At 40.7% G+C, this 26,536-nt stretch overlaps 5 protein-coding genes and 1 long non-coding RNA gene across 10 annotated transcripts in view; 2 read left to right on the forward strand and 4 right to left on the reverse strand.

The window, feature by feature from the left end:
* Positions 1-3,040: 3,040 nt before the first annotated feature.
* On the forward strand, positions 3,041-4,597 carry LOC148413781 (uncharacterized). Its single transcript, XR_015867540.1, has 3 exons — positions 3,041-3,211; positions 3,312-3,349; positions 4,317-4,597. It is a non-coding gene; the product is annotated as an uncharacterized LOC148413781 (long non-coding RNA).
* On the reverse strand, positions 4,454-7,740 carry LOC148413782 (uncharacterized). Of its 2 annotated transcripts, none has more exons than XM_088430585.1 (4): positions 7,269-7,740; positions 7,065-7,147; positions 5,998-6,100; positions 4,454-5,882 (listed from the first exon to the last, which is right to left on the reverse strand). In XM_088430585.1, exons 1-4 carry the CDS (start codon positions 7,453-7,455, stop codon positions 4,963-4,965), a joined length of 1,293 nt encoding a protein of 430 aa, XP_088286711.1. In that variant the 5' UTR covers positions 7,456-7,740; the 3' UTR covers positions 4,454-4,962. The 2 variants fall into 2 exon arrangements, with proteins under 2 accessions (XP_088286711.1, XP_088286710.1); XM_088430584.1 differs by having other exon boundaries at positions 7,257-7,740.
* Positions 7,741-11,156: 3,416 nt separating this feature from the next.
* Positions 11,157-12,254, reverse strand: LOC148413783 (macrophage migration inhibitory factor-like). Its single transcript, XM_088431558.1, has 3 exons — positions 11,711-12,254; positions 11,443-11,615; positions 11,157-11,346 (listed from the first exon to the last, which is right to left on the reverse strand). Exons 1-3 carry the CDS (start codon positions 11,816-11,818, stop codon positions 11,280-11,282), a joined length of 348 nt encoding a protein of 115 aa, XP_088287684.1. The 5' UTR covers positions 11,819-12,254; the 3' UTR covers positions 11,157-11,279.
* Positions 12,255-12,499: 245 nt separating this feature from the next.
* LOC148413784 (macrophage migration inhibitory factor-like) lies at positions 12,500-14,573 on the reverse strand. The gene is made up of 3 exons (XM_088431455.1): positions 14,368-14,573; positions 13,526-13,698; positions 12,500-13,439 (listed from the first exon to the last, which is right to left on the reverse strand). Exons 1-3 carry the CDS (start codon positions 14,473-14,475, stop codon positions 13,373-13,375), a joined length of 348 nt encoding a protein of 115 aa, XP_088287581.1. The 5' UTR covers positions 14,476-14,573; the 3' UTR covers positions 12,500-13,372.
* A 716-nt stretch (positions 14,574-15,289) lies between these two features.
* On the forward strand, positions 15,290-21,410 carry LOC148413785 (uncharacterized). Of its 2 annotated transcripts, none has more exons than XM_088431599.1 (5): positions 15,290-15,471; positions 17,299-17,611; positions 18,236-18,486; positions 19,258-19,357; positions 20,031-21,410. In XM_088431599.1, exons 2-5 carry the CDS (start codon positions 17,323-17,325, stop codon positions 21,074-21,076), a joined length of 1,686 nt encoding a protein of 561 aa, XP_088287725.1. In that variant the 5' UTR covers positions 15,290-15,471; positions 17,299-17,322; the 3' UTR covers positions 21,077-21,410. The 2 variants fall into 2 exon arrangements, with proteins under 2 accessions (XP_088287725.1, XP_088287726.1); XM_088431600.1 differs by having other exon boundaries at positions 18,239-18,486.
* Positions 21,411-22,147: 737 nt separating this feature from the next.
* Positions 22,148-26,536, reverse strand: part of LOC148413786 (endonuclease domain-containing 1 protein-like) — a 5,814-nt gene continuing 1,425 nt past the window's right edge. Inside the window, exons 2-4 of one of the 3 annotated variants that reach the window (XM_088431915.1) lie at positions 24,748-24,859; positions 23,522-23,700; positions 22,148-22,915 (exon numbers count right to left, since the gene is read on the reverse strand). In XM_088431915.1, the coding sequence (XP_088288041.1) occupies positions 22,310-22,915; positions 23,522-23,620 (705 nt within the window). In that variant the 5' untranslated portion in view covers positions 23,621-23,700; positions 24,748-24,859 and the 3' untranslated portion in view covers positions 22,148-22,309. Of the gene's footprint in view, positions 22,916-23,521; positions 24,228-24,747; positions 24,860-26,536 lie in introns of those variants that run through there. The other 2 variants (XM_088431917.1, XM_088431914.1) reach the window with 2 other exon arrangements.

Below are 26,536 nucleotides of genomic sequence, written 5' to 3' on the forward strand. Positions count from 1 at the left end.
ATAGAAGTGAGCAGCGGAAAGGATTGTCTTTAAGGGGGAATTAACACGAGATAAAGCAGATAAATGAGGGGCACCTCACACACTAGTGGTCACCTCCAGACATGAGAGCACAGATTAACATACTTTTGATGTACACATGAATTGCCATTTTCATCATTTAAAAAAAAGATGAAACATGTTAATTAAATACAGTAATTGTAAAAGTCTACCAAGTGATTTTTCTATCTTATGGAATGATATTAGCAATTATAAAAGGTTGGAAATCGTGTCCTTCGTAGTTACAGTGACAGGGAAAGAGCGATGTCCCATCCAATTATCTTGGAACACATTTTAGTCTGACAAAAAAAAAAAAATCCTAAAAGTGTCTATCAGACGTAATAATGGAAAAATGAGGTGCCAGATCCAGTCTTGTTAGCACTGATAATGTGTTGAAAGTGGGACAAATCGCTACATACATTTTATTTTTTTCTAAATAGCTTTATCTGCCCGATGTTAGGTCACAATCCAACTTGCCCCTAATAGGAGTGGATGCCAGTAGCAATGACTGCTTCTCAGGATATTGAACATTTAAAGGATCATCCTGAACGCAATACCAAAAACATAAGAGTCTAGACATTCGATCCCAATTTATTTGGTAAATAGATTTTAACTTATATAGCATTTTTCACACTAAACTTCGGATTGTATGTTCCATTTTTAAGTCATATTATTTGTATTTATTATTTATTGGCCTGTTTATTGGTTTCATTTGTGTTAGCTCACTGTTTTCACGGTATGAGTAAATGCATGACCAATTTCACCACATGCGCAACACTATATACATGACAATAGCTGTTTCATTGTGCTACGTATGTACAAATACTTGATTGACAAATAACTGTATTTTTGGGTTAAAAGAAAATGGTATTATTATTGTTCCTACTGAACAGTGAAAAGGTATGATAAAGGGTATATTGAGTTCAATGTTGCACACAAAGAAGAGTTATCTAGTTTTCATAAGAAATAATAAGATGGCTGACTACAAAACGACAGTCATTATACACGTGTAAAACAAGTGTTATTAAACGGAGGTTTAACAACAAAACTAATAGGTAAGTAAAGACATAAGGATTAGCCTCTACATACCTGGTGCCATGCCGTTGCTATGGTTCTTTAGTTTGCTTTATTATGTCATGGAGGATTGATCTGACAAGACTTAAACTCTTAAATTGTGACACACTGTCAGAATGGTGTCAAGTAGTCTTCTTAGTTTTCTTAGTTTAGTTTCCAAGACCAAGTCGTTTCTTTCTACAATTTTTATTTCTCAGTCTAGTTTTCCAAATTCTGTTTACATTAAATTTTTACGTATATTGACTTTTTACTTCGCCAAATCCTGTCCGCTCCTGGGTCCAAACCCTCCTCACGTGACAGATGCCTTAGAAATGTTTATGGAGATGAGGTGCAAAAGACACAATTCAAAAGATCTGTGAAATGCAAATGACTCTTGAGATCGACCTAATTTTAGTCAGAATGCCAATTAGATACCATCAGTTTAGGATTGGCCATGCTTTGAAAATAGATGACAAGAAAATCCCTCATTAGTTTGATCACTGTAGTTCAGCATGCCTTTGGCAGACTTAAAACCCGTCAAATTAGCGCAACGACATACACACCGAGTCGGCAGCCACTGTGGCAGCAGAATGACGTCTGCCAGTAACAGTTGGTACCATCACTAGTTCTGGCTGACCGCCACTGGGCATTACACCCTGCCACCCCCCCACAGCAGGATACAAGTAGAGCTGTTTATCTGACTTTCTCAGCATGCTGGCATTGCCCTCCCCCTAACCTTAACTGAGCACGATGAGCTCCACGCAGTGCTGCCGCAGCTGTCCTTCTTTCTGCAAGCACAACCCCCCTTAAATCAAAACCCAACAGTTTCACACAATACATTGTATGTGGATTTATCCACCTATTCAGCTTCAACTATAAACCAAGAAATCCCATATCCCATAATCCCATTGATTCTTTTTTTTTTTTTAATGTAGTCTTTTATTTTTTCGTTTACATAATGGCTCAGGAAAGTGTTGCTAAAAAAAAAAGCGACCAGATGAATTACAACGATACAATCTCCATGCGCTTTCAACACTGAGTATTCAAGTTACAATATTACCACTATGATCATCAGGACATGTAACAGGTTTGGAACATTAAATCAGGCCTGCTTGTCCTTATTGACCCAGCGTGTCTGACCTGGCCTGTCTCCTGCAGCGACCAAGCCATGTTCCTTCAACTGGTGGGGTTACCTTGGCGACAGAACTATAAAAGTCACCCATAGCCATCATCACTAAGGTATGGATATGCCTAAGAGCGAACATCCTGTGCTCACATTCTTTACAAGCATGGATGTAAGAGTCCAAATATGGTTAGTTACTTAACGGTTTTTCTGGGGACAAAAATCATTCAAGTTGTTTTAGCTTAATGAAATGGTGATTCACAACTGCTGTTGAATCACCAGTGATTTATGTTTAGTGATTAAAGTGTCAGTCAACACCTTTTCATTTATGTGATGTAGAGCTAGTGAATGTCAAAATGAGTTTTTGACAAATATGGTCAAGCAGACTAAGTGGAGGTATGGCGGTTGGACAGATCTTCCCCACATCAAGTCTACATGATAAGAATCAGCATTGTGTGTAAAGAAGCACCATTATGTCCCTAATGCTTGTGACCTTGTACCCCTGTTGACCAGGTGCTTGTTCTCTTTGGCCAAACCCCCACTACCCTGGTCGCTTAGCAACCAGTGACCCGCTGATAGTGTGAATGCAGTCATTTGTGCAAGCACTTTCTTGGGGGGGTGCAATGAAAGATAATATACATCCAGAGCTTTCTTTTATTATTAGAAGGCTGGCGTCATTCGGTTAGCGTCAGCTACATCAAAATGTTTATGCACAATTTTTCGAAAATAAATCATTACTAGGTTAACTGAGTGGTTAAACACCAAACGCAGACGTTGGATCAACCCAGCGCCCTGAGCAGGGATTTTGTAATCCCTTAAAAGAGTGGTTTCACTCCAGTAATGGCAACCCACATGAAAGCAGAGATTACAATCAGAGGTCCCGGAGCACCGGCGAGGGGCTCACATCACATAAAACGCACCAGAGGGAGAAATATGTTACATGGACGGCATGAAAACGCAGACGATGAGAGCAATGAGCTGATTGCTGATGGAGCACGGGTAAATATTCCCTCACATTTTACAGCAGCATGACAGATTTCAGAGAGTGGAGCAATAACTGGGGGTGTCTGGGGATCATTTTACTCCTGGGGGATTATAGGATGGTGATGGAATGACACTATGGCCCAAAGGCAGGAGGTGAGATTTTTTTTTCTCTTCTTCCCTGGTGAATTAAAGCGGCTGCTTGAGGGAGCAAACATGGGCACGTAAATGGTAAAGAGCACATTATAGCCAAGCCAGACATGGGAAATTGTGATTATGACATCTATTGTGAGCAATAACATTAAGAACTCATTTAGACCACATCAACCTATCCTGCAGAAATGGCCTGTGAAGCAGTTTAACCATAATTTATATTGTCCGCTTTTACTTAATGTCAGACAAAAGAAAGCGTTCATGTGTATATAATATACTCTACCTGCATCATCCTACATGGTCTTGGTTGATTTTTCCCACACAACTCAGTCTTCTATGTTTAGCTGTTCATTTGTTGTCATTCCTGCTGTTGCAAAGCTGCTTAGAGCAGAAAGGAGATTACATATGAACAAATATATAAACAGAAAACACTGCAAACCCACCATGACCCGCTTAGAATACATACAACTATACAAAGGCACTCTGGGACCGAAATCTGTGGTGGGAATTGAGTCTTGAGCTGGTTTTCGGCCTTACCTACAGTACAGTAAAGAACAGAATGTTACCGAGATTGAAACATTCTAAAGACCCGCAGCTTCACCTATCAGAAATTCAAATCCCTCATTATAAAATCTAGTTGTGGTCCTCACAGAGTGCCTTGCCTGAATCATTAGAATCTCCGGAAACCCGGCCTATTCATTTATGTCCCGTTTTCTACCTATTTTGTCTAAGGAAGATGGCAAAGTTAATTGCATCTGACCATAAGACCAGACATCAGTGGACAGGCCAGGATGTCCTCTTCTGAGCAGAGTAGGACTTAGTAGAGGAGCTCCTATGAGTCAAAAGATAATAAAATCACTACAATGGACACCAATAAAGAGGCTGGGTCTCAGGAGATTATACACAGAACTAATCCATTCAAATGAATTCTCACTTTCAGGTCGTTGTCTTTTCTCATTTTTCTGGAAAGATAGCCCCTGGGGGAGAGGCGAGTCCAACAACACGCTGGATCCTGGGGGAGAACTGAACATACAGCAGTCACAAGCCAGGCGGTTGAGAGCCAAACATCCAACTGTCTTTCGAATGCATACCAGGAAAAGGCTGTAATTGTGGCGTGGTCGGACCAGAACACTTTTTAATTTTCTTGTCAATAAATACATAGAACACGTAAGAACTCAAGCACTCAATCAGCCATGCATACATGTGCAAACATCAGAAAAAATAGAAAACAGGGAGGGCACTGTAGGAAACATGCTCAAAGCCCATTAATAGTCAGCGAGATTTACTCGTGCATTAATGCTGCCACCTAGTGGTAATAGTGCGAAAGTAGTCAACGTTTCAGGTTGACAGTGTACATTTAATTCATGTTCTGAACAGATTACGAAATTCAAATGAGTATTTTTGTACAATACTAGTGTTTCGTACATATATTTTACCTACATTTGCATGCTATTTGTCAAAAACCTAGTAACTGTAGTTCCTCGAGAAAAAAAATGTGAGGCAAAAGTGAAGCTGCTATGGAGGAATTGGTACGTACTTCCACAAATGAAAACATTTGTGAGAAGTATTTTAAAGTCATGAAAGTCAGTCGTGGAGAACTAATGTGGTGGTTAATCTTAAGTAGGCGTAGGGTTGCTGCCCGCTTCCTGTTGATGCTCTATATAGTACAGATCACCTTGGTGGACTCTGTGATGGTGAACTCTGAGGTTCCCTCTATGGGCAAATCTCTTTCCACATTCTGCACAAGTAAAGGGCCTCTTCCGCATGTGAACGTCTCGTTGATGTGCTCTCAAGTTGCCGCTGCGAGCAAAGCGCTTGCCGCACTGTGCGCAAGCAAAAGGCCGCTCGCCGGTGTGCGTGCGGGTGTGCACGGTGAGCTCCGAGGGGGTGAGGAAGCTCTTGTCGCAGTAGAGGCAGGGATGCAGACGTACCCCAGTGTGGCGTAATAGGTGTCTGCGTTGGTGTGAGGGGTAGGTGAAGCTTTTGGCACAGTAAGGGCAGATGTATGGGCGACAGCTCCCTCCGCTGATGCTCAGGGGGTTCTCTTGCCGAGGCTTGAGAGACTCTGAATTGGACTGAAGGCATATGGGGTCCCCATTGCTAAATGAGGTCCGCCTAATAGAACTGAATGGGCTACTCCTGGCATCACTATGTCTCCTTGGTGAGAAACCCTCCAACTGATGCTGTTGAAGCTCACTTTGCTCTGCCCTTTGACTATGCTTTGTCTTTCGAGTGAAGTTGTCCTCTGTGTTTTGTTTGATGACCACAAAAGGGTCATTCTCCTCCCTGGTGTTGATCTCAGATTGGAGGCAAGAAATGTCATGGCTGTTGCCAGCTGTAATGAAGTAGCCGGTGCGAGTTGACTGCAAGCCCTTTTGGCTATCGATCCCACCTGGAGTGTCATCAAAAGCAGGCAAGCATTGCCTAGGCTCTGCTAGGCTGGTGTCATTTCCCGGGGAGCAGCATCCAGTCTCAGAAACTCTTTCCAGTTGTGGTGTGTGGTCTTTAGTTGGTCTACCCTGAGACCAATGAGACACTACAGAAAACACAAAGGGAAGAAGAAAACAAAACATACATAAAACAAAATCATTAACTTAAAGATACTGTATAACCTGACGTACGCTTTGAGAAGGATTCACGTAACTTCTTACATTTGACTTGTATGTGTGTGTCACTCAGTGGATCAGTTGTCCTCTGGTCTGTGATGACAGCTCTTTCTTCTGGGACTTGGACCATGAAAGGCTCAGAGGGAGGCTGTGATTCATCACATGAGAATATACAAGATACGGTAGTCGATTATGGCTAGTAGTAATTTTTAGGGATGGATCATGTGAAATGTCTTCAATGAATTGATCACAGCCAAAAGAGTTACACAGACTTACTCCCATTATCTGACTTCTAAAATATGTAAATAAATATCTTAACCTGGTTTGTCCAAATCTAGTAATTTCACATTGTTTCCATGAGTGTCATTGGTCTGTCCCAATGTCATCTTTGATATTTAAAAATTACTAACCAATTTAGTGTTGACATTGTATTCTTAATCTAATCCTCAGTGTGGGCACTCGAGATGTCTGAGAACCTCAAGGATGAAATCCAGGAGATTTTTAAACAATAAACAATAAACAATTAGTCATCCTAGACACATTCTAATAAGCCTGTGCTTCTGTGCAGAAGGAAATGCATCATTCAATAAGGCAAATTTGGTACAGATTTTTCTTCGCCTTGTTCGTTGTTATATTATATTTATTTCATCACTCATGCTCAATTTTTATCAACTTTGGTAGGATGATACAAACACTCATTTGCTTGTGTGAAGTATTAAAGGATTTTATCCTGGCCTGAGGTCAATTAGGGAGAAACTTTTAATGTTCAAGCTTGAAAGGAGTGACGTATCCATCATTATCTTACAGTTTATCCTCACGTTGGGTTGGGGGTGTGCTGGAGGTTAACCCAAACCCCCAAAACCATCCAATCGAAAGGAAAACAGTGGAAATGTACAATGACAGAATAATGAATAAGAAATTATTTTATTTAAAAGAGTAATTGGCCATAATATTTGGGTGGGGTTGTGTACAATATGTGAGGTAACTCGTTTTTTTCTTTGCAGGAGAGCAGTGATTTTGGAGATTGCGAAATCAGTTTTGACAAGGACTATGCAGACATTTTTCTTTGTCTTAATACATACATGGATTGTGTATAAACAGGAATGTCAAACCTCTTGTTTTATAGAAGTTAATGAATTTGTGACCTCCTCCGGCTCACTCTGGCTGGCATTCTCTGTACCATCTGGCTCCTTTCCTGTGTAAAACACAACATTTGTGCTCACAATTCCCAAGTGAACGACACATTTATGTAACAAATATTGCAGTTCTGACAGGTCTTGGACTGAATGTGTCTCCTTTCTCACCAGCCGCGCTACCTCCGTTTGCCTCGATCTTCTGCCTCCTCTCCACTTGCTCCAACTTTGCAAGGAGAATGGAGATCTCCGCATGCTGCTCACGCATGCTGCTCTCGAATATCTTGACGATTTCGCATACGGCGGCAGCAAGGAGAGAGTCCATGACAGCGGCCAGCTGAGTTTGAAAAGTACTTCTTACTCTCTCCATTGTGTCAGTGCGATTCCGAGGATGATTGACCAGTGATTGACAGCTCTAAATTGAAGCGATGCAATCGACAGCAGGCAATTAGCCACTCAGCATTGACACTATAAACTAAGCCATTTTCACCGTCTTTTTTACATTCGTTGACTAAATTCCCGTTCTCACTTTACATATTCATAACGATTTATACATGAAGGCATCGGGATCACACACAGCGAGGAACAATCGGCGACCGTTGATTCCTAAAGTGGGCCGACACGCTAAACTGCGGCGCATGCGCCGTAGCCCACTATGCAGTCTCATCATAGCACAGTGCGGAGGCGGGGTTTGGTCATATGACTTTTGACGCTCGACGTACTTATGACGCATGCGGTTGGAACGCAAAACACAATCGTAATGTAGAATAGTCAAGTAGCGTCCTCTAGTGGTGGGAGGAGGTTAGGCAAAAATACACTATTACATTTTCGCCTGGCTTTTAAAAAATGACGGACCGACAATGACAGAAAGGGGGCGTGGCTCTGGCAAACTTATTAAAATACACATGTTCAACACTGCAATCCTATCTGACACATAAATCTATTACAGGGATAAAATCTTGACTAAATACTGTCAGTATTTTGGTTTCTATCTCGGATGTACGTGTCTTTAACTCTTAAGTACCAGCCATGTTTTGATACTCCTTTAGCCTAACACTTGAAAACATTTTAATGAAATCTCTAAATAAGTAACTGGAATTGAATGTCTGGACTGTTCAAATTGTAATATTGGTAATATTATGTCTTTGGGTTTGAATGAGTTAAGTGGCAGACCCTTGTGGGCTGCCATTTGACTGTGTGAGTTGGGCACGAGATGTAACTGATAGCAAAGAGGAAAAGACCTCTTTGAAAATCATCCAAAGATTTGCAATATTTATTTAATAAAGTGACTGTGTATCTCTTTATGCCAATATTTGATGAAACACAGTAAACAGAAGTAACTAGCAAAGCACAGTACCTTCAAAGCTAGTCTAAGGAGCAGTCAAACTTTGCCTTAAAAAAAAATCCAATCTTCAATAACTTCTTTAAACTCAATAGCCTGTCTTCTAGTCCCTGTTTGGTCCTCTGTCACATTCATTCATATGCCCTGAAGAAACAACTCTGTTTGTTGTAACTTTTTTTTCCCAGTTGTACTATCGCATCTACTTTCTGCGCCAGCTCCATGGAGAAGTTATATACGCATTTGTCAAAAAGCTCTGTTATCTCGAGCACTGCTTTTCGAAATAAAGTCCATAACGGAGGTTAGTTGGGTCTGGATCCTCTTGATAAGTAGTCCGTCATAGTTTGGTGGATATTCAGTGTGGCCCTATCTGGAAAGCTTCACCACCCTAAGCAAGAATGGTCAAACTCAATTTGAGCTGTGATTACAAACCGGGGTGTGCTGTGAGTAGAGAGAGAAATGTGACGTTCACACACGGACAGTAAACAATGGACGAGTCTTTGTAAGGGATCGTTTATCGATCCCACTGATCATCCCCCCTCCAACCACCCTCCCCTGCACATCACTTACTTCTGCAGCATGTGTCTTCTTAGGATATCAGTGTCATACAATTTTACAAATAGAGTTATTGTTTTGTTTTGTTTTTTACCCCTCTGGAGTAAGTGCAAAATAAAAAAAACAATATAAACTCAACTCAGAGTTAAATACCAAGTACGCCGCCTATGTTTAAATCTAAATCCCTGGGAACACAAAAATGATTTTCTTAATACTTAAAATTTCACCTCAGCTTTGAATATCAGTTATATTTCGCTTGGCTAAATGTTCATTTATTGTGCACCACTTATTTTTTTGCCTTTGTACATAATTTCAGTCTGTACTTTGCAACTTTACTTTGACCTTGTCTTAATCTGCACGACATTAAATTTAGCATCAAATCGTAGCTATCACTCCAAAATTCAACCAGCAAAAATCGGTGAACATAGATAAGAAAATAATACTCCTAAACTTAATGGTTAATGATGGTCAACATGGTGCATCATGCCCTACATCCATACAAATTTACCCAGGGAAACAGTTTACAAAGAGAAATTTTACTTTTAAAAGCAGTATTTTTTTTTTTTTTTTTTTTGCCCTCGGAGTACTCTTTTTTTCCATAATTTGTCACCGCAAACTGCCTCCTTTATTCACTTTGTCATACTCTGAATTTGTTTGACTTGTTTGACTTGATTTGCTTCAGGGTGAATATATGTTGATACAAGAACGTTATTTGTCATCAAAATAACTTATGTACTTGAACAGGACGTTGTTTGATTAATAAATGTTATATTTAACTATGCTTATTTAAATGCCCCGGAGAGGAGTAAAACTCACACTGTGCCATTGTACAAGACGCAGAGAACCACATCGCATTGTAAACAAATGCAGGGATGCAAGATGAAATGTAAGAATACATTTCCAAATCGGTCCAACAGGAGATTGGAAAGTCCACATCCAGGAAGTAAAAACCATGGCAGTGTGGCTTTAATTACAGGTGTTTCTACTGAAAAACCTTGCTTTGTCACACTATTGCATCTCGCCATAACGTGAACACACTTAGTGCTGACAACGGTGCACTCTTCTCCGGTTAGGGGACTACTGTAGATCCGTTTTTCAGGTTTAGGCATGGCACTACATCACTGCTAATGCAAATGCATGTGTTCAGGTTCCTATATATAGTAGTATAGGACCCGTGACTCATTTTACAGAGTGTTCTGCCATGGATTGCTACATTAGTGTCTCTGTTGCTATGGCTACCTGTGGCTGCGTCGCAGCTGGGTGCTTTGCATTGCTGACGTAGGCTAAACTTGAGCTGCCTTTGTGGTAAGATAACTCCTTCTTACAAAAAACGCAGATCAAAAGTTAAATTTACCATTCATTAAAGCGCAAAAGTCCCTTTTGCAACAAAAAGTCCAGGATCTCGGAGTTTCTGGTCATGGGCGTTCAAAGTTCCTGATCCGTGGTCCCCAAGGTTGCGTTCACACCAAGCGACAGTGGGCGAGGTAGTGCATTCAAATTGGACTGATGACGTGAAACAGGAGGGGAAAAAAATGCACCCCCCCCTTAACAAAAAATATTTTAATGCTATATCCACAATTCAATAATGATCTTCAAACATGTAAAGATAATAATAATAAAGCATCTAGAAACAAATCTCTAAACTCACTCCTGCACTGTGCAACAAAAAAGAAAGAAATAACAAAGTATATCATTCAAATCATTTTACCTCACAGAAAGAAAATGTTTAATGAAATGTCAGCATTGTAAGGCAAATTTTGTACTAAGTAAAACCTGCACTGTCTAAGTTGTACATAACACCCCCCTCCAAAAGAAAAAAAAGATATCGTCTAATCACAATTCGAGATGAATATTTTAGAGGCCTGAAGGATACATAGTTGACTGCAGCAGGCATGGGTGGATCAAAGACGTGTTTTTGTGTGTTGACATGAATATGCAGTGTGTGTGAGAGAGAAGCGCAAAAAATTCTGGGGACAGGCAGTTACTTTGAGGAAACCAGCACTTTACCCGAATAGGATCTTTTTCCCAACAACAAAGTAAGTTTTTCACCACCTCGCAAATGCCCAGTGACATTTTAATTCCATAACCAAAGTGTACGTATGTAATCCTTGACTACTGTAACTTCTAGCAGCACGTAACATACGTCAGACAGGAGAGTCAATCAATGAGAAAACATGGCTGCAAAATGTTTTTTATTCACTTTGCAAGAAATATTATCATGTATCCTTTTTCTTGGTCATTTTTATCCTTGACTCTTCAATAAAGCTGAGATCATTTTCTCCAGGACCTCAACATTTATCTCATCCAAACGTGGTGTTATTCCAGGCCAATTTGCAAGCATCCATCATGTCAAAATTAATATAAATCCTAAAATAGACAAAAGGAGAAATAGGATGATGAGAGATTTTAATCACCATATCAATTCAAGAAAATATCATTGCCATAAACAGATGAATGTGTTACCTGTCAGGTGCTATTCCCAGCTGTTTGTTGAGCAGTCCACACAGAAGTTTCGAGTACTCCTTGATTTGAGCGCAACTGATCTTTTCAATGCTGTGAAAGGAACAGAGTGCAGATGTATCTTCCTTACCTCCGATCATTATAATCTGATCTGCGTGGACATGCACAGCAATGAACTGAGAAAGGAGACACAAACGATGTTGGGTGGGTCATTCAATCACGAACATGCTCATCATTGGGTGATCCACGCATATCGTAGGTCTCGTCATACCTGTGTGGGTATGCCCATGGCTTTAGCTAGCTCCTCGGTAGCTTCTGACAGCAAACCTGCCGGCAGGTCATCTTTGGGAAAGTTGGTGTTGACAACAAAAATTGGCATGATTTCCACGTGTAGTTTTCTGGTTCCTTCAACTTCTGGTTCCTTCGAACTGACTGAGGTCTGGCAGGTACGAAGAGCTAGAGGATGAGAGGTGGAGCAACACCTTGTCTCTGTTTATTTTGGCAGTCGTCAACAATGTTCATTTTAATGTTACTTATTAGGTATGGGACGAGACGCCCATTTCACGAGGTTGAGATGGAACTTCTTGATACTGTATGAAATTTGTAATATACTGTAAAATAAAGCCTGATATAAAACTTCCAGTTTTCAAAAAAAAAAATTGAGCGAAGAAAACTAACAAGCTAGCGAGCAAAGCTAAACATAATCTAGTGTTAAAATGTAAACATAACAGGAGACTTATCTGCCAATATTTTTATCTTCTTCAAAACATCACCACACAGGTGATTTGAAAGTAATCAGAGCATCCTGTATTTCTTCTGTATATATATATATATATATATATATATATATATATATGTATATATATATATATATATATATACATATATATATATATATTTTTTTTTTTTGCTTCGAGAAAAACAAATTTGCACTTAACACAATTACACTTAATTATGATTATTTTTTATGTTTTTGACAATCAAGATTTCTTTATTTTACATAAATATATCCTGAGATTTAAGCCAAGTCTAACGATGAGCTAATGATCAATGAAACAAATTGACAAATGCACAACACATTTATTTCATCCTGGTTTGTTGATGAAAGTGATCATGCAAAGAGCAAATGTCACGGTTGTCAGCCTCAAAACAAAATTGCGAAATTGGCTTAACATTAGATAAGTATTAGTCAATATTAGTCAATGGTATCAGGTACCCTCCATGAAAAAAAACGTTATTTGACGAAAAGAACTTTCGTCCATGGCACTGAAAGAGTTAACAGGCAAACAGATTCTCTTGTGAACCATTCGTCAAAAACAAGAGCCAAACAAGAAAATAGATCTTGCGCTGTGCATGTTATCTAATAGCATTCTAATCTTGCGAGAACTTGTTTTTCGAGAGCTCATCCCTTTCAGTTTTTATCATAAAGCCTCAAATGGGAATTCAACTCACACTCAAACCCTACATTAGGTTTGAAGACGAAATATAGAAGCGGATGGCTAATTCATCAGTCCTTCTGCTCATCCAGCATCTGGTCGCAAGGAAGGCATACTTTTACCTTTATACCATCTTTTCTCAAAAGCCCTGTCAACCAAATTTCAGACTTTTCTAAATACATTACTGTACATGCTTGAAAATACTTTGACATGTTCTATATAGCATTAACATTTAATGTTCTCAGTGCAAAGCACGGTTTATGCATATCTGGTGTCTATATGGAACGCATAATACAGGAAGGTGAGACAATGAAAAAATCATTTTTTGTACTACCAGGTGTGCTTTAATACCAACATAAAATTATTGACTAAACAAGTGCTTTAAGGTCCATAGACAAACTATTATCAGGTGGTTTTGCCTTCTTGCATTTTTTTTTTTAACTATGACTTTTCATTACAGCTGGAATGTCATTTTTTTAAGGACTTCAACCTCTAGCTCAGCCAAAAGTCGAGTTGTTCCAGGCCACATTGGCAGCCTGCATGTCCACAAAATTAATATAAATCCTGAAAAAGATAAAAGGAGACGTTGCGGACATAAACAATTAGTACAGAATAATCGTCTTGATTCATTTAATAATTGGTTACCATACCTGTCAGGAGAAATGCCCAAGTGTTTTTTTAGCATTCCACATAGCAGTGTAGCATACTGCTTGTTTAGTGCAGGGTTGATCTTTCCGATGCTGTGGAGGGAGCAGAGAGCGCAAGGGTCGCTCTTCCCTCCAAACATCATCATTTTCTCTGGATTGATTTCAACAGCAATGTACTGATGGATGCAAAGAGACAGAAAAGACGGATGAATCCTTTCATTCAGAGGAACGGTATGAAAACCATGATGAAGCTTCAAAACAATCCATGTACAAAATAACAAAACCAAATAAAATAAACGAAACAAATAACAAGTAAATGAAGTGTAAATTAGTTGTCCTAAGATAGGATATAAACACTTCTCAATATTTACATGTAGATTCATTTTGCTTATTGTGATTATTCACCGATTTAAGAATATATATTTGAAAATTAGCCAACGCGACCTCCAGTGGACAAAATGAGCAACAACATGTATTTTCAATTTAAAAAAAACTAAACAAATAAAACTATGCAGATAATGTGTTCTCTGAAAAATAAATAATAAAATCCCACAGGCCGGATTGAACATAATATGCTATTTAAGGTTCGCGGGCCGTATATTTGATACCTAGGATGCTGGGGATGGGGGGTCCGAGCGTCCCAGACATTAAATACGTCCCTAATGCGTTGGTCCGAGCGTCCCATACATTAAATACATCCCTAATGCGTTAATTATATGCATTCGAGAAATATCTACTTGTATTTTGTGAAACAAGACAGACGAGTAAAGTGACGAATAGGCTTTCGCAAGCATGTAGCCATGCGTGTTTTAATGTTAATAAACACACGCGTATCGTTGACATACTTGTGCAGGCTTGCCCATGGCTTTAGCCAGCTCTTCGGTGACTTCTGACAGCAAAGCCGGCGTCACACTGTCTTTGGCCACGTTGGTGTTAACTACAAACATAGGCATGGTTTCCACGTAGAGATCTTAACTGTTTTTTTTTTTCCCGAAAGAGACAGCAGAGCTCAGATTTGCACAATAATCCAATGCGGAAACGCAGTCTAAATTATAGACATACAGCATGTACAAAGATGGCGAGGTGAGCGGGTGCGTGTGTTCCTTAGGAACGTCAGCACATCTGCCATATTTAATGTGGCAGAAATTATTAAAAGAACCCACCCTTAAGTTTAAATTAAAGGAAGCAAAGAACACACATGTTTATGAATTCGTTTAGACATAACAACGCACATCACAGTTTGCTGGGAGGAGAAAAAAAATAAAATAAACACTAAAAATAATATTAATTTAAAATATTTATGTAATACCGACATCCTAGAATGTAGCTGTAACGGGGTCATTTGGGTGTGGGCTTTTGACAACTGTGTTATTTTAAGGCCACAGTAATTTTACACGTTTTCAATAAATAATCTACAATATAGCTAATACATGCTACTATATAGTAGACATTTTCGGTCTAATTCCTGGTTTGTCACATCCAATATGGCGGCGACGTCAACATACGAGCTCCGGTGCGACGTGAAATCGACAAACAATTTGGCCAGTTCTCCAAAGCGTCCCCACACACCCTGATTAAAATGGTAATTTCACGACAAACACAATGACATGCGTTTATTTTTTGTAATGAAAGGCTATTTCAGAGCTCACATCGACATAAATGATGATTCCCAATCCATGTTTTGCTCGCTCCAAGCGCGACTGCTCTTGACTGGCTGTCAATGACGTCACCGAGCACGCGCAGTGTCTCCGAGCATCATTTCACAGCGTTGGAGGAAGCGAGGGGGGAAAACAGTCGCAAATATTGGGAAGCAGCACAGAAGTTAGATGGGGTTTTCTTTTATCGCCGTCTTCCTTTGCTTTCGAATTGGACTCGGCCTGCGACGCAAACGTTGAACCCAAGTGACCTTTCTGCGATATTCACGCATTCATTTGACATCTCAATTTACGGTACGTATTTGGCGAATTAGCCTGCTGGCTAATTTGACCACCACGAAACGTTACGCGGGGGTTGCATGATTTCATTTCCACTCGGAATACGGGACGCGAGAATGCTCCGTTTTGTCATGTATTGAGTCCTGAAAATTAATTATTTTGGTCAATGGAAGAACTAACGGTTCGGTCGATTAGGCGTCTGCATGAGCAGTGTTCAGTTGTATTTGTGAGCTCGTACATAAACATCACATGTAGTTGTAACAATGTTTTTACGTGTGTATTATAAGGGGATGGAAATAAAACTGCTTCAGTGTGAATAGTGTGTTAATATTTGCAGTATATCAATCCGGTTTAAAGGTTGACTATTTGTGAATACATTTTCACTTTTTTCAAACCTATTCGAAGATGCCATCAAAGGGTTGTGATTTATTGAGGGATCCTCAATTGTCAAAAATAATAATAAAAGAGAATTATTTTTAATAAAAATTTTGTGTCATGACGGTCTTTAAAGTAGGTAAGGAGCTAAGTTTACTCGTAGTCCGGGTTGTCAGCAGAAGTTCTAGAAAGTCTTTACGTTATGTGTATGCGCAGCTAAAACTAAATAATCTAAACTATTTTTAAGGTTGATATTGTGTGACACGTGATATTAAAGTGTTTAGGGAAAATTGCATGAGTTATAACATATGAAATATGCTTGTAAGAAAGGCTGAATGATTTTAACAACTATTTTTTCCCCCTTCGATATTCTGATTTCACAGTAATTAATTTCCATAAATTTTGAAACCACTTTTCATCTATTCACTTTGACTTGCAACTTTTCAAACAAAGTGTTTGCTTTGACAATCTCACGAAATAACACTTAGCAAGTGTGGTGTAAAACACTGGTCATTAAATCCAAATTGAGACTATATAACAATAATGCAAGCAAATCTGTGGAGTTATCACCGACAGTGTAGGAAACTATGATATGTAAACACGCACTGTAGATTGCACTTGTTTAGCATTTAACACAATATAAATAAATATTGTGGACACAAAATAAATAAATAAAGGGACAGAAGCTTTGTATCTTTTTAGGAGACCCACAAAATGGCTAGATAGAACCCTAACACCCACACATGTGTTCGGACCAATACTATTTGATTTTGAGAAAAATATGAATTACACCAAATTGTGACTGACCGAAATAAAACTGTTTTTATTTTCCAAAATGGAAGCCTTTACGATTTCAACGTTTGCATTTGATTGTTCACCTCAACTAATGAAGTTTTAGGCTCACAACACAAAACAAAACAAAATATATTGACTGATCCTCAGCACTCATAAGTAGTGTTTTTGCACTACTGGTATTGGGATGCGCGCTGATGCTGCAACGTATAGGCGAGTACTAACAAATCACTTGCTGATGCCATTTTCCCTTATGAGATGGAATTTGAACCTACCATCATGCGTCTTGGCTTCACTGCATGCCGAGCCAAAATACCCTATTGGCTCAGAGCAGATGCTCTTAACAAATGGCAGAGCATCCTTTTCAGTTTGAAGGAAAAAAACATCATGCCTCAGGCGAAAAAATGAATGTGAGTTTGCCATTCTTTACTATTAAAGAAAAAAAAAACATCCAAATGGGGCGGTATTGGTTAATGCGGCACAGCTGGCAATCAGGGGGCCAAACAATGGTATCGGAACAACATTACTTGTAAGTCACGGTACCTAAAATTTTTCTAGCGGGGCTTCGAGTAGTTTTGTGTTTAATGAGTGTATGACTCTGTCTCTGATTACCGTATTAACATTGCTATGGTAACATATTAACATTGCTATGGTAACATGTATCATTATGTCCAGCCCGTTTGGACTCGTCCCACAACGATGGAGGAATCTGTGACCACGTTCGAAACGCACTTGACGGCCGTCATGGACGGCCTCATCCGGGCGTCGGTCTGCGAGATTACCAAGCTCTTCCAGGAGACGGTGGCCGACTACCTGGTGGAGCTTTCCCTCAACCGGAAGGAGAACGACGCGCTCAAGCTGCGCCTGAGGCTTACAGAGAACAAGCTGAGGACGGAGCGCATGTACGGCGCCGGCTGGGCCGCCAGCCGCCGCAACGGCGGACCCGCGGTCGAGGAGGGCGGACGGAAACGGAAAGTTGAGATGGACCGTAAGTAGAAGTAATTTTGAGGATTGCTGCATAAGAAGGCTTATACCAAAACACTTGTTTTGAACCATCTGGCAGAAGCTCATTACTCCCTCCCGACCTCCCTCCTCTTCATCCTCCCCTTCCTCCATCCGCCCTCTCCTCCCAGTCCGTTGACACACTTTTCCATCCTCTCCTTCTGCCTCCTTCCTGTCCTACACCTCCCCCTTTTTTTCCTCCTCTGCTTTGACACTTCCTCCCTCCCTCTTTTCTCAGTGCTTTGAAGCTCTTCCTCCTTCCCTCCCACTATGGCTCCTCTCCCTCCCCCCACCTCCTTCACTACCCAGCCCCCCCCCACCCCCACCTCCTTCTTTCCCGCCCCCACCTCCGTGTGTGCTTCGCTTCCTCGTCACGTCTCCTCCTCCACCACTGCAATTAAGCCTTCTCCCTCCATTTCTCCTCTTCTTGTCCTTCCCTCTCTCACTCCACATCCCGTCTACTCACTTGAGTCACTCCGATCCTCTCATCTTCATCCTTCAGAGCACCCAACCCCCACCCCCGGGCTCTCCAATCATCTCCCACTCACTCTCCTACCTCCTCCTCACGTTGCACCGTCTACCCTGTCCTCACGTCTTCTTTTCTCCTCAGCAGGCAAGTCAAAGAAGGGCCCTTCAGCAGCCTATCGCAGAGGCTGGCCTGGAGGTATGTGGGAGGAAGGCGGAGGAGGAGGTGGAGCAGCAACAACGGTGATGGCAGGACAAGGAGGGAAAGATTCCAGGCAGATGTACCTGCTCCAGCTCCCCAGGGGGGAAGAGGATGAGGAAGGCATGGCGCAGGATGAGGAAGGGGAGGGCAGCCTCAGCGGAGAGGGGGAGGAGGCAACCAGCATCAAAGAGGAGGTGAGGGAAGAGCAGGAGGAAAAAAAAACGACGGGCAACACTGCTTCGCAACTTCACACAGAATAAGGGGCTGGTTGAGAAACGGATGCCCGATGAGATATTAGAGTAGGAGCTCTTCATTTCAAAAGGGCACTGCGTGTCTATGTCCATATAAAAAAAAAAAAGCCCATGCAGCCAAGTGTCCATGCATTTGCATTCAAAGCATAATAATAAGCAAGCAGTCTTCCAACAGAGCCATTTCCACCACACAGCAAATTTTTCTTAGAGTTCTTTTTTTCTTCTCAACCTTTCCTGCCTCTGATGAATTCATTCACTTGGTGTACCTTACATAAACAAGAATATCATTGGACTAAAGAGTATTACCTCTGCCACGTTCACATGCACCTATTTTACATTGCTTGTGTGTGTGCAAGCCAGCATTTTCTGCCTTTTTGCCCTACTACCTTTCCATACAAACGGCAGCAACACAATGATGCCAAAGTCAGCCTTTGAAGGCGGTCAAATTTCAACGTAACGTCATCTTAAGTTGAGCTAAATTGGCTCACAGTATGTGTTTACAATACTTAACTACTTCATGTGTGCCATTTAAGCAAGTTATGCACAAGCTATTAGGTCAATATTTCATTGCCTTGTACTTGCAGGTGTATTTTGAAAATAAAGGCTACCAATCTATGAATAGCCACTTTTTGCATCGTGTTTAGCTTATATGTTAAAATGGATTTTAAACCAGTATAAATTATTGCTGAACATCTCATGTGTTTTTCTATGCAGTTTCCTCTGAACGAGGGGTATCAACCGGCTTCTCTCAGGCTGATCAAAGAGGCTCTGAAGATAGAGCGGCCAAGCCACAACGTCAGAGCCCAAAGTGAAGGTACCGGACAATTTTATACTTAGGCTAGCCACAGCTGTTTGTCGAGTTGCACATTATAATAATTTGTGGTACAAGAAGCCTCTAGTGTAGAGCACAACCAATTAATCGGCCAGTTGATTATGGTCCTCCAAACGTCAGCCAAAAATGTTCAGATCATCGGCCGATTTATGCTGCATATATGACTTGCAGTGGTGCTCTCAAGTCTGTGCAAGTTATAATCTTTAAATTGCTGTCAACATTTATTTTTCTAAATCACATACATAATGTGTATTAAAAAAATGTTTTGCATCGGTGTTCCTGATCAATTTACATTTATTATTATTTATTGATTTGATCATTTTTTCAGCATCAAACAGTACAGTTAGCCCAAAACGTTTCTAGTTTAAATTAGAATTGATGCATTTTTTAATGGCTCTTTGATGCACTTTTTTTTGTTTCTGACTACCCTGTAATCTGCATAAACCCTGTAAAAAGCATCTGATGAAAGTTGATTTATATTGTCTTTTCTTTTGTTGTCGTCAAAAAAGTTACGATTTTAGATATTTTTATTCAATTTCTATTAATGATGATGGGGGGGGGGGGGGGGGGGGGGTGCAAAAAATAATTGAGAAGCACTGGGATAAATTGTCAGACTTGGGGTCTTTCTTAATATTCATCTCCTTTTGCCTGTCAGGAGACCAAGCTGAGCGTGCCTTCAGCATCACCTCTACCAAGAAAGAGAATGACGATTGGGACACGGGCACAGTAGAGCAGTCGGAAGGCGGTATGACCGCGGACGAGCTGAGAGGTTTGGAGTCTGCGCTGAGGGCTGAGAGAGGCCGTGAACAAGCTGCCATGACGGTCTCCCAACCCGCGGGCCCTACGACGAACGTGGCATTGGGCGCCAAGCTCGGCTTGCCTCCCAAGTACATCGGATTGGACGGCATGGAGCAGGACGGCGACGTGGAACCACAGCCGCCCACGCTGCAGCGAGAGGACCAGTTAGGCAGAGGACGTGCGAAGGACCGCGCAAAAGGTCGCGCGAGGCCGGGGGGGTTCGGGTCAGGCAGGTTTAAGAAGACGAAAGAGAGCGATTCGGCTTGGAGCGAAGATGGAACGGAGCAGGGGGAATCGGAGCGCGTCAACCCGTCTGCCGCGGGGAGCGCGGGCGAGAGCGGAGGCGAGGAGGACGCCTCCCCCGACCTGCTTCATTTCTGCCCTCAGTGCGGGGGCGGCTTCACTACAGAAGCCGAGATGGAGGAGCACCCCTGCCCACTAGGGGGCGCCCATTTACAGAACAACGGCGGCGAGGAGAACGTTTTTCCTTGCGCCCACTGCGGGAATACGTTCAGCCACGCGTGGGCGCTGAAGAACCACGAGTGCGCCTGCGCCGCCGAGAGGCCACACTGTTGCGAGATATGCGGCAAGCGCTTCACGCACTCGCGCTCCCTGGAGCGCCATCACCTGGTGCACACGGGCGAGAGGCCGCACCAGTGCACCTTGTGCGGGCGCAGCTTCAGCCGCCTCGGGAATCTGGAGCGCCACCAGAGGATCCACACGGGCGAGCGGCCTTACGGCTGCGAAGCGTGCGGGAAGCGCTTCAGCCGAGTGGAGTATTTAAAGCGGCACCAACTGATTCACAACGGCGAGAAGGCTTCAATGCAGTGTTCTGCATGTGGGGGGAACTTCCGAGATGTGGAGCAGCTGAAAAGCCACCAATGTTTTGAAAAGGTTGTGTGAAAAGAGCGTTTTTTTTTTTTAAAAAAAGAATGTGGTAGAATCTAGTTGGCTAACTTTTTTCACAGTGGTTTGCTGTGACACGATGATCACGGATTTAAAGAACTCTTAGTGAATATGTATAAGCTAGATGGCAAACGTTCATTTAACTGAAGCTTTTCATATTTGTATAAAGCCTGCACTTATTTATAGAGGAAAAAATGTACGTTTTTACATTTGTATGGATACCTAACTCCCTTGGAAGAGGACAGCAATTTTTCCATATTAGAGGAATCGCTGTCTTTTGTATATTTGTCTATGGTCCGCATTGAGAAATAAACATTACAGTCCATTGGAACACACTTGTTTGATGTAACATTTATAGATTTGGTTCCAGTCAAAAGTTTAGAATCACCTTCAAATGGTCAGACACATTAAAGAGGTCAAAAAAGTCAAGCTACTAGCACTTGATGACAGCTTCAAACTGAAAATCCCTAAACTAAGAAAATCCCAAAATGTGCAAAATTGGTATCTGGGCAAACAATGCCCACTTAATGCACAGCTGTGAACTGAAAATCATTGCAGGTCTCAAAGCATCATCCACATCATAAAGCTGAGTGGGAAAATACTGATATGCGCCAAGCTATCTGGGAAGATTATGCATTTTTTATTCAATTTTAATACACAGCTGTGAACGGAATGTCATTCCATCTCATAAAACATTATCCACATAAAAACAGAAAATATCATGCAAGTGGTACCTACTTTGTAGAATCTCAATGATAAAACCTAATTTGATTAACATTTTTTGTCTACCAAATAATTCAATCAATATTTGTAATATAGGTGAGTTACACCTTGAACTGGTTGGTAGTCAATCATTGGGCAAATGTGATAAAACTATTCACACAGTCATTGAGTAGGCTGCCTTCAGAGAAGTAAGTTCGGTCACCCTCCCCAATTAATGACCTCCAGCTCTCATACATACGTACAGTATTACACAGTACAAATGCCTAAAACGTGACACTAGGGGGCGCTTAACTTACGTTCGCCATTAAACGATTAAAAAAACTGAAAAAAGGAAGACTAAAAACGTGGGTCATTGCAGTTAAGATTTATTGTAAGATCAATACATTAACAATTGAACCTTTCAGTCATTACATTCCTGAAACGTTGAGATGATCTGCAAATCAGAACCAAATGATTACATTGATGAAATAATTTATTAACAGACCTGGTAATTCGCAGTATGCGTGGTTACTGACACTGTCCCTCAAACAAAGTGATGCGCATGGCCAGCCGTCGTGCCAGGATGGCTTCCAAGGTGTCCAGAGGCATCTTTCTCACATCATAGCCCCTCATTGCGGCTCTGGCTTTGGGGTTCACTGGCACAATCTCCTCAGCGCTGTTGCGGTCGTTTCTGCCCACAGCGGCGTACGTCGGAAACGTGGGCCGCACATCCCGAGGAAGCTTGGCTTTATGAGATGGGCAGCAGTAAGCGGACCACATATACTCAGGGACTGATACTCTGTTGTTGATCCAGCGGCCGCCATTTGCATAAGGCATGGCTCCTGTGATCACGTACATGGGACCCTCACAGAAAGCCTTGTATTTCCTCAGCACTTCTTTTTCAAGGGAATTCCAGGGTCCCGAGTTGGAGCCTGCCCGCTGAGGGACAACATTGGTCAGAGTGAAAGTGGCCTCGCGGTCTTCCTTTGTCTTCTGGTGCATGCTGGGATTGAGGTGCCCCCTGGTGTAGTTGGAATTCCTGTAATCTTGAAGCACCGCTTGACTTTCCATCACGTTCTGATCCACAGGTGTGTTGAAAGGTTTCATTTCGGGGCTGGCACGGGAGAATGCCAACTGAATAAAAAACAATAACAGTTTATTTTATTTTAGTCATACAAAAAATACCATTTTATTTAGTTCTGTACATGCACTCACTGACTGATTAGCAAAAGCTGGAGCTGGGTGATATTGAAAGACTATAAAATAAAACAAATAACTAGAGTAAACAAAGTTTAAATTGAGCAGAAAGAATGCTGAGTAAAGCCCTGCTGCAAGTCATGAAATGGTTCATGTACTGTATGGTTTAAAACATTCCTAAACAAAAAAAAAAAGCCCCTCTTGTCACAAATATGCCCCAATATGGTGCCAAGACATTACGTGCCTAAATGAAACTCCTCAACTCACTTCAACATAGTTTCTTGGTTTCAATATGAAAATAGTAGTGTAATATAGTATGTACATTTGTCTAAATGAAACTCCTCGAATGCCTTAATATGGTAGAAACACACTTTGACTAGTAGTGAGAGAAATGCAGTATAGCATGTATTGTCCTAGTGTAGCTGTAAAATAAAACTATTCCAATTCATATTAAGACATAGTTCTAATATTACATGAAACAAAATTTCAAATCAGGCATTACTACAGTTATGAATATAATGGCTTACAGGGAGTGTTCCTTACCTGTGGCTCATACATCCAGGTGGAATTGGGACGTTTCCCATCAGCAGAGTTGATTACATACGCCGAATACAAAGTTGTGCGATGGTGACGGCGGTACATGCTGGCAAAGCGGTATTGGTTTTCAAAGCGCTGGCAAATGGGCTGGTACCCTGTTGCATTTACACCCTTTGGTGGCGTTCCTTTATAGAAGAAATCATTACATTTGGAGAAGTCCTGACCGAGCTCTCCAAGGACCAGACAGTCAAACCAGCTAAAGAGCAGAAAGAGAGCGGCGATGGAGGAAGACACTTTGCGTGAACGAGACATCCTCCACAATATCTGCTGGAGTTAGACACTTGAAGGTCATCAGGTTTTCCCTTATATGCAGACATACGGAACCCTGCGAGTGATCCAGCCCCCAAAGCTGGTTTGCAAACTTCCCCTCTTGACCAGCAGTCACGGTGTCTTCTGGGAACTATACAATATTCTCAGTGCCTCATTAACCTCAGGAGAACTTGGTAAGGCGTATTACAGAAGTCAAAGCTACAGCAGTCCAAGACGATGATGCAGGTAAATGATATTAAAAAAAGAAAACGTTGAAATACATTTCTGAATTGAAAAACTGGAAAAAACATAGCTTGAGATATTTGTTTTCAAATATTGCAATCAATAGTAGGAATTATCTGGTTTTTTTTTGTTTTCAGGCCAGTGTTGTATTGGAGAGAATAATTATGCCATACAGTGTCCAACCCAGTTCCGAGTACATGTCTTGACCCCCGCCCCCCTTTTTTTTTGTTATTTCCACATGCATCAACGCTAAGCAGTAACAATATGGAAGTAATTGCTTATACATTGGTCATAAAAAAACAGTGTTTAGTTGATCTAAACTAACAGCTTAATTTGTGCTACTTGAGAATTAAAAATAAAAACTTCAAGTGGCACTTGAACTCAATTGCACATCATTGAGAAAATGAACTAAGAGTGAAAAAAAATAATTGAATTTTCATTTCAACCATGAATATTCCACATAATTGACAGCATTACTATAGAGCGTCAAACCAAGTTGTCATTTGAACCATGACACACTTTCACATCGTAGGCACAATTAACATGGAGCATAAAAAGATAAAATGTTATGTGAAGCATGGCAGTTCCGCATCATTAACAGAATTAAATTGTAAATGGTCTTTTAATTATATATACATTTCTACCTTAGGTACTCAAAGGTGCTTTAACTATTCATTTACCTTCTGATGATGATGGAGCGTCAGCTACAACTGGGGGTTCATTGTCTTGCTCAAGGACACTTCAATTTTGGAGATCAAAACCATAACCTCTTGGTTGGGGGAAATAGCATCCCTAATCAACACAGAAGATTAAAAATAATCAGTTGTCACATAAACTATGACATTTTCACATTAGCATGGAGACTAAAAAACTAGAATTTCATACAACTAATATTGAGTAAAATATTAGTAACATCAAAATAACAACAAAATTGACAAAATTAGCGCTGCCATTAAAAAATTTAGAATTTACATGTTTTTACCGAATTGACAGAATTACCACTGAACCACTTTCACATCATTGACAAAATTAACATTGGGAGAAATACATTGGAATTGTCACTTGAACCATGATACAATTCTGCATTCTTAAAATAATTAACATGGAAACTAAAAAAATAAATAGCAGTTTAAATATGACACTATTCAACAGCATTTACAAAATTATCTAGAGTAAAAAAAAATGCAAACATCTCAAAAACCATGACATATTTGCACATCAATGACACAATTAACAGAGTAAAAGAGTGTTGCATGAACATGCCGCAATTCCAAATCATTGATATTATAAACATGGAGTAAAAAAAAAAAAAAATTGTAATTCAAACCATGACAAGTACATCATTAATAGAAGTAACATTGAAAAGAAAAAATTGCAAATGTCGCTTGAACCATGACACAATTCCACATCATTGACAGATTAACAGTTCATTGCCTAATCAATGATGATACACCTCTCAAGTCCAAAATTAGTCCACTTTGCTGACTGAGTTTTCAACTACGTATCTCATGGTGCATGGCGTAACTGGCGGATTCAGCAAAGGCTCTCCTTTGTTCTGTCTTGTTTTCGTTTCATCTCTTTCTATTGCATTTACTCACCAAAACTTCCCATACCGTGGGAACCAGACAACATTTTTGTAAACATGCTAGATCGCAGTTTTTTCCGGTTATGCGATTTGTGGGGAAATCCTCAGTTTCTGACACTTTTTTTTTCCGCTCACTCAATTTATGAATTTCAGTTTGATTTCAAGGATGTGGGGCAACCAAGTGGGAAATCACACACCCAGCAAAAGCACGCAGTGCCCATCATAAGCCACATGAGGAGAATGTGACACAAGGTAATGTGTTGGCGTCAGCAAACGTCTGAAAGAAAGTCACATTTGACTGCTTTATCTTCTCCCCTTCTTCCGAGCAGGATTTGAAGTAATCGCACGTGTTTAAGTATATGGAAAGGAATGAATGGATTACAAAGCTATCGGTGTCTGTAGTGCTTTGGGTTTTCAATAAATTATGGAGATGGAAATGAGTCATAAAAAAAAATACATTTGTAAAAAACATTTAGAATAGTTTGGCATTTCCTTGTGATTATGTAAGGTGGGAAAAACAGATTTCTCATTTGTTGCAGTCCTTAATAAAACTTGCTGTGTCAGCCAGTCACCATGCTTCATTTGTCTGAATCAGTATTTTTGTTTTTCATTCTTTTGTGTCACGCTCGGTTTGTCTCTGCAAACGACTTCCAGGAGACATTTTGGTTATCTGAAGTTGCATTCGGCATTTTTGTGTATCTTGGGTTGTGGTTGGCAACAATGGGAAAGCTTCACATTAATGGAACAAAACATATAAAAAAAATAATCCATGACTCAGTTGGACACGCTTTACTCCTCTCTTTGTTTTGAAATTAATTATTGGCTTCTTGAACAGTCTGACTACACTGCCACTCTCTGGCTATTACTGTTTAGTGTTCCTTGGA

This window comes from Hippichthys cyanospilos, chromosome 13, assembly GCF_059441005.1.
Source record: "Hippichthys cyanospilos isolate Australia breed blue-spotted pipefish chromosome 13, RoL_Hcya_1.0, whole genome shotgun sequence".
Taxonomy (NCBI): domain Eukaryota; kingdom Metazoa; phylum Chordata; class Actinopteri; order Syngnathiformes; family Syngnathidae; genus Hippichthys; species Hippichthys cyanospilos.

Bases quoted from the DNA above. Each gene is read 5' to 3' on its own strand.
- LOC148413782 (XM_088430584.1), bottom strand. From the start codon at position 7,455: ATGGAGAGAGTAAGAAGTACTTTTCAAACTCAGCTGGCCGCTGTCATG. The intron at 7,148-7,256 runs GTGAGAAAGGAG...TGTTTTACACAG, and splicing joins AAACGGAGGTAGCGCGGCTG to GAAAGGAGCCAGATGGTACA. The intron at 5,883-5,997 runs GTAAGAAGTTAC...TGTTTTCTGTAG, and splicing joins CACACACATACAAGTCAAAT to TGTCTCATTGGTCTCAGGGT.
- LOC148413784 (XM_088431455.1), bottom strand. From the start codon at position 14,475: ATGCCTATGTTTGTAGTTAACACCAACGTGGCCAAAGACAGTGTGACG. The intron at 13,699-14,367 runs GTATGTCAACGA...TGCATCCATCAG, and splicing joins CCATGGGCAAGCCTGCACAA to TACATTGCTGTTGAAATCAA. The intron at 13,440-13,525 runs GTATGGTAACCA...TATCTTTTTCAG, and splicing joins TTGGGCATTTCTCCTGACAG to GATTTATATTAATTTTGTGG.
- LOC148413783 (XM_088431558.1), bottom strand. From the start codon at position 11,818: ATGCCAATTTTTGTTGTCAACACCAACTTTCCCAAAGATGACCTGCCG. The intron at 11,616-11,710 runs GTATGACGAGAC...CTCCTTTCTCAG, and splicing joins CCATGGGCATACCCACACAG to TTCATTGCTGTGCATGTCCA. The intron at 11,347-11,442 runs GTAACACATTCA...TGTCTATTTTAG, and splicing joins CTGGGAATAGCACCTGACAG to GATTTATATTAATTTTGACA.
- LOC148413785 (XM_088431599.1), top strand. From the start codon at position 17,323: ATGGAGGAATCTGTGACCACGTTCGAAACGCACTTGACGGCCGTCATG. The intron at 17,612-18,235 runs GTAAGTAGAAGT...TTTTCTCCTCAG, and splicing joins ACGGAAAGTTGAGATGGACC to CAGGCAAGTCAAAGAAGGGC. The intron at 18,487-19,257 runs GTGAGGGAAGAG...TTTTCTATGCAG, and splicing joins CAACCAGCATCAAAGAGGAG to TTTCCTCTGAACGAGGGGTA.